The sequence below is a fragment of the Ranitomeya variabilis genome, chromosome 8, assembly GCF_051348905.1.
Source record: "Ranitomeya variabilis isolate aRanVar5 chromosome 8, aRanVar5.hap1, whole genome shotgun sequence".
NCBI lineage: Eukaryota > Metazoa > Chordata > Amphibia > Anura > Dendrobatidae > Ranitomeya > Ranitomeya variabilis.
In genome coordinates this window covers 108,341,308-108,356,680 of record NC_135239.1, presented here as the reverse complement: position 1 = coordinate 108,356,680, position 15,373 = coordinate 108,341,308, and the positions used below count along the sequence as shown (strand labels likewise).

Below are 15,373 nucleotides of genomic sequence, written 5' to 3'. Positions count from 1 at the left end.
TGTTAGCAGTACTCTGTATTGAGGATCCTGAAGCCTTCAGTAAAGAGGTAAAGAGACTGCAACCCTGTGTCCTCGTTATTCATCGCGACCTGCACCACGCACCATCATCACATCTTTCATTGGACGCCCCTTAGCAGGGTCACGGACCGGGTCTAGCCACCGTGACAACCCCAGAACTGAGACAGAGAGGCCCGGTACCGAGTACCCCGCGGCCCTGCGTCTGGGGGCGCTCCACAATTATTTTACACAATTGAGATTCTATACACAAATGTAGTGATTAAGCTATATTTAAAGGAACTGCACCTTTATTAATCTCACAAGTTTTGTGAGACTACTTGCATCATTGTAAATATTTTTGTGTCAGCACATACCCTCAAGCGCAGCGTCATATGCTGTTTATAAATAAAGATTCACAAGCCGGATCATGATGAGATTAACTGACTGTGTAAATTTCATATGATCAACATCTGTTTGCTTTTGCCTTTAGTCAAATGTCACAATGATAGATGATATTGTTTTCACTTGTAACAAAATGTCTCGATGATAGCATGCACGTAATAAAGATGTATACGCCCATCCTAAAGGATATATAACAAGCACCTGTGGAATAAAGGTTATGGCTTTCTGATACAGATTTTCTCTGTGTGAATCCATCTGCTCGAGCATTCTAACATTTGACAACCATCCAATATACATTATGGTCTACTTGAGACCAACCTAACTTTTTGGCATCCCTGGGTGGGCTGGTCAAAGCAAAGACTGCAATATCTGAAATCGGTCAATCGCAGATTGAGGGTCAGGGGACATACAGACCGAATCACCTGTGAAAGGTAAGAACCTTATCTTCTTACAAACTCTCTCTGTGTCTCCACTTGTCTCACATTCTGCAGACCAGGTTCTGAGTATGCTATAGTCAAAGTGTTTTTTTTTACACGACCATCCCACATTGTTTGGCAAAGAATTGTAGAATATCCTAGTGATACTTAAATTGTATATTGTATTGGATACCTTCCTGTGCTGCTGTTATGGGCTTGTTATATTTCTAGCATATGACTGAAGTGTGAATGTATGATTCAACCTTGAGTGTACGGAACAGTTCTCTTGTGGTCTGCTGTTAAGACTTTCTTTCATGCTAACCCCTTTGAGACAAAGCCTGTTTTCACCTAACGTATATACTCGAGTATAAGCCGAGATTATCAGCCCATTTTTTTAGGCTGAAAGTAGCCCTTTCGGCTTATACTCAAGTCATTGTCCCTGGGGGTAGGAGGGAGATTGGCAGGAGTGGCAGCCGTCACATCATACTCACCCCCTCCTAGCGCTGTTTCTGCACGTCCCTGCTTCTCAGACGGTCTTGGCGCCGTCAGCTCTTGCTGTGTTCAGCGGTCATTTGATACCGCTCATTAAAGTAATGAATATGGACGCGCCTCCACTCCCATAGGCGTGGAGCGTATATTCATTACTTTAATGAGCGGTACCATGTGACTTCTGAACACAGGAAGAGCTGCCGGCGCCAAGACCATCTGAGAAGCAGGGACGTGCAGAAACCGCGCTGGGAGGGGATGAGTATGACAGGGGGGTTGAGCCATGCGATATTCACCTGTCCCCATTCCACCACCGGGCTGTGTTTTCCGCATCCTCTGGCTGTGATGTTCAGGTTGGAGGGCGCAATGAGGTGTTTAGTGTGCGCCCTCTGCCTGAACAGTCACTGCAGGGACAGGTGAATATCACAAGTGCCGTAAGCCTGAGCCAGAGGCAACACTGGCACCTGGCCCCTAGCGACGAGAGGTGAGTATTTTTTTTAATCGCAGCAGCAGCATATGGGGTTATATTATTCTATGGAGCATCTTATGGGCCATCAACTTTTATGGAGCAGCATATGGGGCATATTATTCTATGGAGCATCTTATGGGGCCATCAACCTTTATGGAGTAGCATATGGGGCATATTATTCTATGGAACATCTTATGGGGCCATCAACCTTTATGGAGCAGCATATGGGGCATATTATTCTATGGAGCATCATATGGGGCCATCAACCTTTATGGAGCAGCATATGGGGTATATTATTCTATGGTGCATCTTATGGGGCCATCAACTTTTATGGAGCATTATATGGGGCATATTATTCTATGGAGCATCTTATGGGGCCATCATTAACCTTTATGGAGCATTATATGGGGCGCATTTTGTATGGAGCATTTTATGGGGCCCCATCATGAACTTTATGTAGCATTAAATGGGGCATATTTTGTATGGAGCATCTTATGGGGCCCATCATGAACTGTATGGAGCATTTATTTGGGCATCCTGATTCAAAATGGATATTCAAAAACACTTAACCTACTGATGTCTCAATTAATTTTACTTTTATTGGTATCTATTTTTATTTTTGAAATTTACCAGCAGCTGCTGCATTTCCCACCCTAGGCTTATACTCGAGTCAATAAGTTTTCCCAGTTTTTTGTGGCAAAATTAGGGGTCTTGGCTTATACTCGGGTTGGCTTACACTCAAGTATATACGATAAATGACCGGGCCAATTTTTACAATTCTGACCACTGTCACTTTATGAGGTAATAACTCTGGAACGCTTTAGCAGATCCTGTTGATTCTGAGAATGTTTTCTCGTGACATATTGTACTTTATGATAGCGGCAAAATTTCTTTGATATGACTTGAGTTTCTTTGTAAAAAAAATGGAAATTTGGCAAAAATTTAGAAAATTTCGCAATTTTCAAACTTTGAATTTTTATACCCTTACATCAGAGAGTCATATTGCATAAAATAGTTAATAAATAACATTTCCCACATGTCTATTTTACATCAGCACAATCTTGGAACCAAATTTTTTTTTGATATATAGTTATACGGGTTAAAAGTTAAACAGCGATTTCTCATTTTTTCAACAAATTTTACAAAACCATTTTTTCTCTAGTCACCTTCCACAACAGCATAGGACATTGTCTCCACACCCTAATGGGGGACAGGAAACACAAGAGGTTAAAAGCCCCTCCCATCACCAACTCTCCAGTGTCTTTCCTGTCCCCCATGGGGCATGGAGAGGTTATTGCATGCTGTGGCGGCCGGTGACTGCAGCATACCTTCTTTCTCAAACCGGGCAGTGGTGGTCGTGGGTTTGTCCCTCCTCTTCCGTTTCTGCTCTCGCCGCCAGCGGCCTCGAGACCTTCCCGACCCACCTGTGTCCCCACATGAGGGTAAAGTGGGCCAGTGATCCCTGACCAGAGGCCTCCCGTAGCTCTCCGGTCTTTCTTCCTCCCATAGCGCGCTGTTCGGCGTCCCAGAAGTGACGTCGCTGTGAGTGTCGCTTCACTTCCGGGCCTTGCATTCCACGGTGGAATGCATGCACTTCCGGGTCCGGAACTGCTGAAAGGCATGCTGAGCATGTGAAGGTTAACCCGAGCCCACTCCTGACCCCGGGAGGAAGAAGGGGAAACACTTAATGTGCTGGGGGCAGGGTTTACATCTATTTAAACCTGCCCGAAGACACCTTCCAGGTAAGATTGATATCCAGTATGGATGGTTCTTCCTGCCCTGTGTCTGCAGAGCCCAGCGCTGCGCCTGCTCCTGTAAGTAGGATATGGGGTGTGTCCTAGGCGAGGTGTTTTGTAGTTTAAGGTCCCCTACTTACACTTCTCTCCCTCTTATTGTAGGGAGACAAGTCTGCCCGTAGTACCCCTGCCAAAAAACCTCCAAAATGTGCTATCTGCAATAAGAAGCTTCATTATGGGAGAAGAAGCTCTGTCAGGCATGCACAGACAAAGTAGTCAGGGCGGAACAGCCCTCTTTCATCGAGGAGATCCATTCGCTGTTCAAGCAGGAGGTGCAGTCCTCCTTAGCCACCTTTACCCCTCCTCCACCACCACCATTCCTTCCAGGGCCATCTGCCTCTAAAAAACAAAATATTGGGAGAGTGGACTCTGACTCCGAGTCCGGACACTCTTATCCCTCATCCTCTGAAAAATGGGAAGAATCTTCTTCCCCCAGAGTTTTGTAGGCTAGAAAATTCTCTTCAGAATATGTAGAAGAGTTGGTGAGCCCGGTGCGTGCTACCATGGGGTTGGAGGAGAAGTCAGTCCATTCAGGATGAAATGTTTGGGGGCCTGAAAGCAGGGAAACGTATGGGTTTCCCAGTTCATAAAAACATTCTTGACCTAATAGCTCAGGAATGGGAACATCCAGAAAAACGCCTTTCCACCCCCTCAGAGTTGAAATTCAGGTTTCCCCTGGATGACAATTCCCCTGCTTGGGAGATTCCTAAGGTGGACATTTAGGTGGATAGAGTGGCTAAAAAAACCGAACTCCCCTTTGAGGATTCTTCACAATTGAAGGATCCTATGGATAGGAACATAGAGAGTCTCCTGAAAAAATCCTGGGAGATGTCCACCTCTGCGTTAAAATCCAATATTGCGTCCATCTGCGTAGCCAGAACTCTCTACAGATGGCTTGACAAACTGGAAAATCATATATCCCAGGGTACCTCAAGGGGTGAACTGCTGGATTCCCTTCCTATGCTCCAACGAGCTTCAGAGTTTCTGGCGGATGCATTTATGGAATCAATCAGGATTGCCTCCAGGTCCCTAGTTCAATCAAACTCAGCCAGAAGAGCCCTGTGGCTCAAAATGTGGAGTGGGGATATCACCTCAAAAGTTAGGTTGTGCTCAATCCCCTTTAAGGGCGAATATGTGTTTGGCCCTGCTCTGAATGAAATCTTAGAGAGGGCCACTGACAAGAAAAAAGCCCTTCCTGAGTAAAAACCTCTCAAAAAGCATTTTTTTCATGCCCCACAGTCCCAGATCTCCCAGACAAGAAGAAAGGGTAAAACTGGAAGATGGAGTTATGCAAAGGGGAAAGGAAAAAACATTTTGGTTCTCCAGCAACAGCCCCAGCAGGATAAGCAATGACTCCGTCCCGGTGGGGGAAGAAGGCTCCAAAATTTTTTTCCCTTTTGTTTTAGCGGGAAGCTATGTCAGTACTAGGCTCCATGACAGCCTGCATTCAGTCTGTGTCCTGGGCACAGGCCTACTCCAGAGTTCTCCAAGCCCACATCCTCAAAATGTGGAATGGGAGCCCCAGTTCTCTAAACAAGAGAGTACACACTCCAGGACATCTAAGAGCCTTTCTAGCATGGTGGTTGAGCCCCAGAAACCTTTGCAGAGAGGTGAATTGGTCTCAATCCCCCTAGTTACTGTGACATCCGATGCCAGCAAACGAGGCTAGGGTGCCATAGTGTCTCGTGCTCCTTTTAAGGGTCTCTGGGATCAGAGAACAAGCAGCAAATCCTCCAACTTCAGAGAGCTGAAAGCAGTGTAGGAGGCTCGCCTGGCGGCAACTGTCCTAGTGTCCGGATGTCATGTCAGAATTTATTTGGACAATATGACTACAGTAGCCCACCTCAAACATAAGGGGAGCTCAAGATTCAACAGCTTAAAGGGCATTTCAAGTCGAATATTTTGCTGGGCTGAAAAACACCTTCTGTCCCTGACAGCGGTTCATCTGAAGGGATCCTCCAATTGCCAGGGGGATTTCCTAAGCTGTCAGGACATACAGCCAGGGGAATGGAGTCTGAACAAGAAGGTCTTCAGGATGTAAACAGATGGGGCCTACCTGAAATCGACTTACTTTCTTCATGTCAAAACACCCAGGTCGAGGATTTTTTCTCCCTGAATCCCAGGGACAAAGCCAGGGCAGTGGATGCCTTTGCTCAAAAATTGAGTTTTCGGTTGGCCTACACCTTTCCACCAATCCCGATGTTGGCAAAGACTCTTCGTAAAATCAGGGAAGATCGGGTCCCAACCATCCTGGTGGCTCCAGTGTGGCCAAAGAGAAGCTGGTTCAACCTCATTGTAGAGCTGCATATAGACAGCCCAGTTCACATACCGGAGGAGGCGGCCTTCTCGTTCAAGGACCCCTTCTTCATTCCGAACCTCAAAAATTGAATCTAGCTGCCTGGTTACTGAGGCCCAGGTGCTGAGAGCCAGAGGGCTTTCAGACACGGTAATTGCTACCCTACAGAAATCTAGGAAGCCAGTTACAAATGCTATATATAATAAGGTATGGAAGAAGTTTTCATCCTTCTGTCTCCCAAATCTAACTGATCCATTCCATCCTAATATCCCACAGGTGCTGGACTTCCTACGAAAAGAGCTAAACATTGACCTTAAACCTTGTACTCTGAAAGTTCAGGTTTCTGCCCTAAGCTCTATGTTTGATCAAGATTTGGCCAACCACCTTTGGATTAAGAGATTCATATCTTCAGCCTTCAGATCACATCCCAGAAAGCAGACTGTTGTCCCTCCTTGGGACTTACTGTAAATATAGTCCTCAAAGGGCTTACACGACCTCCGTTTGAGCCTCTGTCTTTCTGCACTCCTCAATTTCTGGCATACAAAGCTGCTTTTCTTGTCGCCATCACCACGGCAAGGCGTGTAGAAGAATTACAGGCTCTTTCAGTAAGAAAGCTCTATCTAATAATAAGGGATGACTCTATAGTCCTTCATCTTGATCCATCCTTCCTCCCTAAAGTTGTGTCCGATTTTCACCGGTTCAAGAGCTCATCCTTCCCTCCTTCTGCTAGCATCCAGGCAATCTAAAAGAGGAAGAATTCCATACTCTCGATGTTCGACGTACCATCCTATTCTACCTAGAGCAAAACAGTCCTTGGAGAACTGACCAGAACCTGGTTGTACATCCATCAGGTCGGAATAAGGGGATGAAGGTGTCAAAAAGCTCCATCTCGAATTGGATCAAAAAAGCCATATCCGAAACGTACCTGGCTCAGGACATGACACCCCCGACTGGGGTCAGGGCCCACTCTACAAGATCCACATCGGTCTCCTGGGCAGAAAGAGCAGGCGCTTCCACCGAACAGATTTGCAGAGCTGCAACATGGTCTTCACTGCATACCTTCACAAAACATTATAGGTTGGACTTATTGTCCAATAAGGATCTAGTCTTTGGCCGGAACTTACTCCAGGCCGTGGTCCCCCTAGTGCTGTATTAGTTGGTATTCCTCCTACGCTGTCGTGGAAGGTGACTAGAGAAAATAGACTTACCAGTAACCTTCCACGAAAAGCACTAATTCCTTCCCTATGTTCCGTGGATTATTCCGGGGAGCTTAAAGGTAACCAGTGCTATGGTGTTCGTTATAAGTCACTGGAGCATTGGTGGTGGGAGGGGCTTTTAACCTCTTGTGCTTCCTGTCCCCCATTAGGGTGCGGAGACAACCTCCTATGCTATGCTGTCGTGGAAAGTTCCTAGAAACCGAATTACTGGTAAGTCTAATTCTATTTTTAACATATTTGACAAGCCATGTATCATTTACTTTACACTTTCTTAGTTTCATAGTTTTAAGGTTGAGGGTAGACTTAGGCTATAGGTTGAACTCGATAGACAACATGTTGATCCAGAGGAAGGCAAAAACCCCATGGGGCAGACAATAGCTCCATATTAGCGGACAAATTCATTCCAGACTCCATACAGCAATCTGACTAGTTCCCTGGATGCCCACTTGTCCCTGCCACAGGCCTAAAAGATACGTAGAATTTAGATTCCCTTAATAACCTTGGTTGCTCTTCTCTGCACCCACTCTTGTTCTGATATGTCCTTATACAGTGGTGACCAAAATTGAACACAATATTCTAAATATGGCCACACTAGTGACTTATATAGAGGCAAATCTATATTGTCATCATAAGCATCTATGCCTCTTTTAATGGATCCCATGGTCTTATGAAGGATCCCCAGTACCGATCTCTCGTGAGACCATGTTGATGCTGGGTCACGAGGTTACTCTTATTGAGATAGTCCAGGATAGCATCTCTTAGGAAACCCTCAAGGATTTTAGCAGCTTCTAATTTCCAGGCTCAGATTTTGTCCCCTTTTTGAACATTGGCACCACATTTGTTATGTGCCAGTCCGGTGGAACAGATCCTGTTATTATGGAATCTGTATATACACACACAGTTAAAATTGTTGGTAACCCTCATTTAAGATCAGAAAACCCACAATGGTCACAGAAATAACTTGAATCTGACAAAAGTAATAATAAATAAAAAAATCTATGAAAATGAACAAATGAAAGTCAGACATTACTTTTCAACCATGTTTCCACAGAATTTTTTAAAACATTTAAACATGAAATTGGCCTGAACAGAAATGATGGTACCCTTAATTTAATATTTTGTTGCACAACCTTTTGAGACAATCACTGCAATCAAGCGATTCCTGTAACTGTCAATGAGACTTCTGCACCTCGTGACAGGTATTTTGGCCCACTCCTCAAGAGCAAACTGCTCCAGTTCTCTCATGTTTGAAGGTTGCCTTTTCCAGACAACATGTTTCAGCTCTTTCCAAAGATGCTCAATAGGATTTAGGTCACGGTTCATAGAAGGCCGCTTCAGAATAGTCCAATGTTTTCCTCTTAGCCATTCTTGGGTGTTTTTAGCTGTGTGTTTTGGGTCATTATCCTGTTGCAAGACTCATGACTTGCGACTGACACCAAGCTTTCTGACACTGGGCAGCACATTTCTCTCTAGAATCCCTTGATAGTCTTGAGAGTTTGTTGTACCCTGCACAGATTCTAGACACCCTGTGCCAGGTGCAACAAAGCAGCCCCAGAACATAACAGAACCCCCTCCATGTTTCACAGTAGGGACAGTGTTCTTTTCTTATCCTTCATTTTTCCATTGTGAACATAGAGCTGATGTGTCTTGCCAAAAAGTTCAATTTTTGTCTCATCTGTCCATAAGACATTTTCCCAGAAGCTTTGTGGCTTGTCAACATGTAGTTTGGCAAATTTGTGGCACCCCAGGAGTACGGTTGCCACAATGGCATTATCTCCCTCACAGGGGGTGATGCCATGCCTGGAAGCAAGAAGGGATCCCCTTAGTAGGTAACACTGGCATACCTTTCCTGACTCCAGACCAGAAGGGGGAGCTCTAAACTCGGTTTCAGGGTAGCTTCCCTATAAGTTCTGGTCTGGAGACGGGGTTAGTCAGTGAGAGTTGAGTGTGAGACAGTGAAAGGCAAGGAAGCATGTGAGGAGAACCTGAGGGACTGGAGCTGTGACTAAGCTCACCCCAGGACTGAGCGCAACAGACGGGACACTGGAGTCTGTGGTTGTGTGGGAACTGCAGGCCCCGCAGCCGGATCCGGAGGGCAGAAGATTGCAGGTCTCTTGTGTCATGGTATAGGACATGGTTAATGTCCTGATCTCTCAGGGTTAGTATTGCTGCCTTCTCTTTGGATCTGGGAGGGGTATTTATACACACTCCAGACTAGGATTCCCTGTCAGCTATACTTTCATTTAGTCTGTGTGTCTGACCCCTTGAGTGTGTGCTCGGTTTGCATTTGCTTGTTTTGCTCTCCGTGCTTTACTCTGCCTGTTTGTTCTGTTGGCTTTCTGACCTTTGGCTCCCTTTCTGACTATCCCTCCATCTCACGGCTTGGTTACCTCGTTATCTCCTGGTTTTTATCTTGACATGTTTAACTACTCTCTAGTGTATATCATCTCCTCTGCACCCCGGCATCTGGGGCCGCCTTCGACCACCTCCTACCCTGTCACGTGGTTCAGGTCCTGTTTGCTACCCAGTGAGTTCCCCACCGCTCTGCTCTCAGCTCCCTTGCTGCGGCGCGCACCTCTTCCCACAGCGATTATCCCCGGGAGTTGTCACATCCTGGCTGCAACTCACACTCGAAGGCACAGCAGCAGACTAGAGCCCGGAGTCACCACAAGGGAGTGACACCTGGAAAAGGCTCGAGCTGCCTGCCATGCAAGTAGTGTTCCACTTAAAGGACAGACTGAGAGAGGGACTTGAAGAAAGAATAAAGCATCAGGAACCCAGAGAACAGCGCAGTAGGGAGGCCTCTGACCCCACCTGGCTAGGGGGATTCCGAACTGCTTCCAGGCTGCCCGGATCTCCAATACCACCTGTTACATGTGCTCTGGACTACACCTACAATTAAAGGTAAAGAAACTACAGCCCCTTTGTCCTCCAATCATTCCTGCACCCCAACATCCACAACCCCTCATAGACTTTTTTGGTAGCCCTGGGCCCCCCCTGCTCCGCCTGTGGGGAGCAAAACCATCTAAGCTGCATCACCATCAGCCCCAGCGGTCTCCTTAAGTGTCGGCCATTTATAGCTGAACACCACAGGTGGTGTCATGAACTATCCCCTACAAACATTTCCCCCTTTCCCCTTTTATTGCGCGCTCAGGGCCACGGACCTGGTCAGTTGCTGCCGTGACCACCCCTTTAAAAACCATCTGACCTGGTTCCGAGTACCCCACGGCCCTAGCGGGTGTTGCAAATTCCAATCTGGCTTTTTTATGATTTTTTTCAACAATGGTGTCCTCCTTGGTTGTCTCCCATGAAGTCCACTTTGGCTCATACAGTGACGGATGGTGCGATCTGACACTGATGTTCCTTGAGCTTCAAGTTCACCTTTAATCTGTTTAGATGTTTTTATGGGCTCTTTTGTTACCATTCTTATTATCCGTCTCTTTGATTTGTCATCAATTTTCCTCCTGTGGCCACATCCAGGGAGGTTCAATACAGTCCCATGGATCTTAAATTTCTGAATAATATGTGCAACTGTAGTCACAGGAACATCAATCTGCTTGGAGATGGTCTTATAACTTTTACCTTTTAATATGTTTGTCTATAATTTTCTCTCTAATCTCCTGAGACAACTCTTTCCTTCGCTTCCTCTGGTCCATGTTGAGCATGATACACACAATGTCACCAAACAGTGAGTATCTGTAGCCCTATATACAGGCCAACTCACTGATTCCAAGATTGTAGACAACTGTGATGCTAGTTAGTGGACACACCTTGATTTAGCATGTGCCTTTTGTCATATTATTTTCAGGGGTACCATCATTTCTGTACAGGCCTATTTCATGAGTTTTATTTTTTTTAAAGTTCTGTGGAAGCATGGTTGAAAAGCAATGTCTGAGGGGCATGGCCTGAACTCTTGCCATGTGAGGAAACAAGAGACAAGAGCTCCCACAGGACTTCCCTGAAAAGTGATATAAAAGCGGTCATTGAGGTTCCACTTCATCCTATTCCACTGTGGGATTATTGCCACTAATCTCAGGAACATTTTGAGACCAAAAGCAGACTTCTGGGATCAAGCAAAATGGGAGTTTCCTACCATAGAATATAACTACTTGCAGGGAGCTTCCCTGCCTAAGGTGGCCGCCATGCTGTCTGCACACAGATAAAGCCAGAAGGAACGCTCCCCCTGCTCTCTTGTGGGTGAGTAAGCGTACTTACCCTTATATACCATATGCCATGCCAGAGAGGTAGGGGGAGGTTAAGGAAGTGAATAAGTAGCTCAGGAATTAGTGTAGGAAAGAGTGTTCGGGGTTTCTGGAATCCAGGGCCACCTTCTCTGTTGGCTACAAGCTCTATGTTAGGGACGGGCTGAACCTGAATGGAGAAGGTGCAGCTGTGCTGGGTGGGGAAATGGTTAGAAGCTTGGAGGAGTGTTTAGGGTATGTGCACACGTCAGGATTTCTTGCAGAAATTTTCCTGACAAAAACCGGACATTTCTGCCTGAAAACCGCATGCGTTTTTTCCGCTTTTCTTCATGCGTTTTTGACGCGTTTTTTGTGCATTTTTGTCCAAATGCATAGAATTGCTGGAAAAAAGAGGAAAAAACGCAAAATTAATGAACATGCTGCTTTTTTACCGCGATGCGTTTTTTTCACGGAAAAAACGCACCATGTGCACAAAACATGCAGAATGCATTCTAAATGATAGGATGCATAATGTATGCTTTTTAATGAGTTTTTATAGCGTTTTTATAGCAAAAAAAGTGAAAAAAACCTGAACGTGTGCACATACCCTAAAACTAGTGAATGGGGGAAAGGCAATTACTGAATAGCTGGGGAAGATAATGTGGGTACTGACCTGGGATGACATGAGGGATGGGTGGAAAGGTTAGGACAGTCAATATACTAAGAGGGAAATAGAGGTACCGAGAAATACATCCCTAAAACCCATATATACAGTTGTGTGAAAAAGTGTTTGCCCCATTGCCAGTTATCGCAAACGCTTGATTGCAGTTGTTGCATCAAAGGAGGGCCCAACCAGTTATTAGGTTTAGGGGGCAATCAATTTCTCACACAGAGCCCTGTAGGTTTGGATATCTTATTCCCTTAATAATAAAGACCTTCATTTAAAAACTGCATTTTGTGCTTCTTTGTGATATTTGTCTAATATTTACATTTGTTTGGTGATCTGAAAAATTTAAGTGTGACACATATACAAAAATAGGAAATCAGGAAGGGGCAAACACTTTTTTCACACCACTGTATAGTTACATAGTTACATAGTTATTAAGGTTGAAGGAAGACTGTAAGTCCATCTAGTTCAACCCATAGCCTAACCTAACATGCCCTAACATGTTGATCCAGAGGAAGGCAAAAAAAACCCATGTGGTAAGAGTAAGCTCCACCATGGGGAAAAAAATTCCTTCCCGACTCCACATACGGCAATCAGACTAGTTCCCTGGATCAACGCCTTATCAAGGAATCTAATATATATACCCTGTAACATTATACTTTTCCAGAAAGGTATCCAGTCCCCTCTTAAATTTAATTAATGAATCACTCATTACAACATCATACGGCAGAGAGTTCCATAGTCTCACTGCTCTTACAGTAAAGAATCCGCGTCTGTTATTATGCTTAAACCTTCTTTCCTCCAGACGTAGAGGATGCCCCCTTGTCCCTGTCTCAGGTCTATGATTAAAAAGATCATCAGAAAGGTCTTTGTACTGTCCCCTCATATATTTATACATTAAAATAAGATCACCCCTTAGTCTTCCTTTTTCCAAACTAAATAGCCCCAAGTGTAATAACCTATCTTGGTATTGCAGACCCCCCAGTCCTCTAATAACCTTGGTCGCTCTTCTCTGCACCCGCTCCAGTTCAGCTATGTCTTTCTTATACACCGGAGACCAGAACTGTGCACAGTATTCTAAGTGTGGTCGAACTAGTGACTTGTATAGAGGTAAAATTATGTTCTCCTCATGATCATCTATGCCTCTTTTAATACATCCCATTATTTTATTTGCCTTTGTAGCAGCTGCCTGACACTGGCCACTGAGTATGAGTTTGTCATCCACCCATACACCCAGGTCTTTTTCATTGACGGTTTTGCCCAGAGTTTTAGAATTAAGCACATAGTTATACATCTTATTACTTCTACCCAAGTGCATGACCTTACATTTATCCCCATTAAAGCTCATTTGCCATTTATCAGCCCAAGCTTCTAGTTTACATAAATCATCCTGTAATATAAAATTGTCCACCCCTGTATTGATTACCCTGCAGAGTTTAGTGTCATCTGCAAATATTGAAATTCTACTCTGAATGCCCCCTACAAGGTCATTAATAAATATGTTAAAAAGAAGAGGGCCCAATACTGACCCCTGTGGTACCCCACTGCTAACCGCAACCCAGTCCGAGTGTGCTCCATTAATAACCACCCTTTGTTTCCTATCCCTGAGCCAGCTCTCAACCCACTTACACATATTTTCCCCTATCCCCATTACTCTCATTTTATGTAACAACCTTTTGTGTGGCACCGTATCAAAAGCTTTGGAAAAGTCCATATACACTACGTCCACTGGGTTCCCTTGGTCCAGTCCGGAACTTACCTCTTCATAGAAGCTGATCAAATTAGTCTGACATGAACGGTCCCTAGTAAACCCGTGCTGATACTGGGTCATAAGGTTATTCCTCTTCAGATACTCCAGTATAGCATCCCTTAGAATGCCCTCCAGGATTTTACCCACAGTAGAGGTTAAGCTTACTGGCCTATAATTACCAAGTTCAGTTTTTGCCCCTTTTTTGAATATTGGCACCACATTTGCTATACGCCAGTCCTGTGGTACAGACCCTGTTATTATGGAGTCTTTAAAGATTAAAAATAATGGTCTATCAATAACTGTACTTAGTTCCTGCAGTACTCGGGGGTGTATTATTATTATTATTATTATTTATTGTTATAGCGCCATTTATTCCATGGCGCTTTACAAGTGAGGAGGGGTATACATAATAAAAACAAGTACAATAATCTTGAACAATACAAGTCATAACTGGTACAGTAGGAGAGAGGACCCTGTGTTGTGTATCCGCTTTTTGGGCTCCCCTGGTGGTTGCTGGTGGTACTGGTGACTTGTTTGCACTTTGCTGCTTCTGTTCACCTGCTTCCATCAGCGTTTGGGAGTGTCCTATTTAGCCTTGCTCTCCAGTCATTTCCTTGCCGGTCATCATTGTAACCAGAGCCTTCGGTTGCATGTTCCTGCTACTAGTCTGCTGATCAGCTAAGTGGACTTTGTCCTTTTGTTTTGTATCTTTAGTCCAGTTTGCAGTTTTTGTAATTCTCTGTAGCTGGAAGCTCTTGCGGGCTGAAATTGCCACTCCTGTGTCATGAGTTGACACAGGAGTCTTAAAGTAATTTCAGGATGGTTTTTTGAAAGGGTTTTCAGTTGACCGTGAAGTCCTCTTTTGTATCCTTCTGCTATCTAGTAAGTGGACCTCTCTTTGCTAAATCTACTTTCATACTGTGTATGTCTTTTCCTCTTATTTCACCGTTATTACATGTGGGGGGCTGCTATCATCTTTTGGGGTATTTCCCTAGAGGTAAGCCAGGTCTGTTTCTTCCTCTACCAGGCTTAGTTAGTCCTCCGGCTGGCGCGTGGCATTTAGGAAGCCGTAGGTATGCTCCCTGGCTACTATTAGTTGTGTGGTAGATTTAGCTGACGGTCAACTCGAGTTTCCATCACCCGAGAGCTCGTTCGTTATTTATATGTTTCTTACGTTCCCTTGCCATTGGGAACCATGACAGTATGACCGGCCATGTGTTAAACTTATTGGCAGAAGAAAGGAGAGAAAAAGGAAGTCTGTAAATTTTTTTTTTTTTCTTTTTCCCTATGCTTGCTCCATAGTTGGATCAGTTGTATTTCAGCTCTAATTACTGCCTTTGCCTTTCTCTCCTTATAATCCTTGAATGGCTCTGAGCTCACCTGTTTAAAGATGGATCCTCAGAGTTTGGCTGCAGGTTTAAATAATCTTGCTACGAAGGTTCAAAATTTACAAGATTTTGTTATGCATACTCCTATTTCTGAACCTAAAATCCCTACACCAGAGGTGTTTTCCGGAGATAGATCTCGGTTTCTGAATTTCAAATATAATTGTAAATTATTCCTTTCTCTCAGACCTCACTCCTCAGGATATCCTGTCCAGCAGGTTAAGATTGTAATTTCTTTGCTGCGAGGTGACCCTCAAAATTGGGCATTTTCATTGGCACCAGGGGATCCTGCGTTGCTCAATGTGGATGCG

At 44.6% G+C, this 15,373-nt stretch overlaps 1 protein-coding gene across 2 annotated transcripts in view; it reads left to right on the top strand.

The window, feature by feature from the left end:
- Positions 1–615: 615 nt before the first annotated feature.
- Positions 616–15,373, top strand: part of LOC143788704 (flavin-containing monooxygenase 5-like) — a 269,606-nt gene continuing 254,848 nt past the window's right edge. The window contains exons 1-2 of one of the 2 annotated variants that reach the window (XM_077278535.1): positions 616–830; positions 7,229–7,289. In XM_077278535.1, coding sequence (XP_077134650.1) covers positions 7,248–7,289 — 42 coding nt within the window. In that variant the 5' untranslated portion in view covers positions 616–830; positions 7,229–7,247. The remainder of the gene's footprint in view (positions 831–7,228; positions 7,290–15,373) is intronic. The other variant, XM_077278537.1, reaches the window with a different exon arrangement.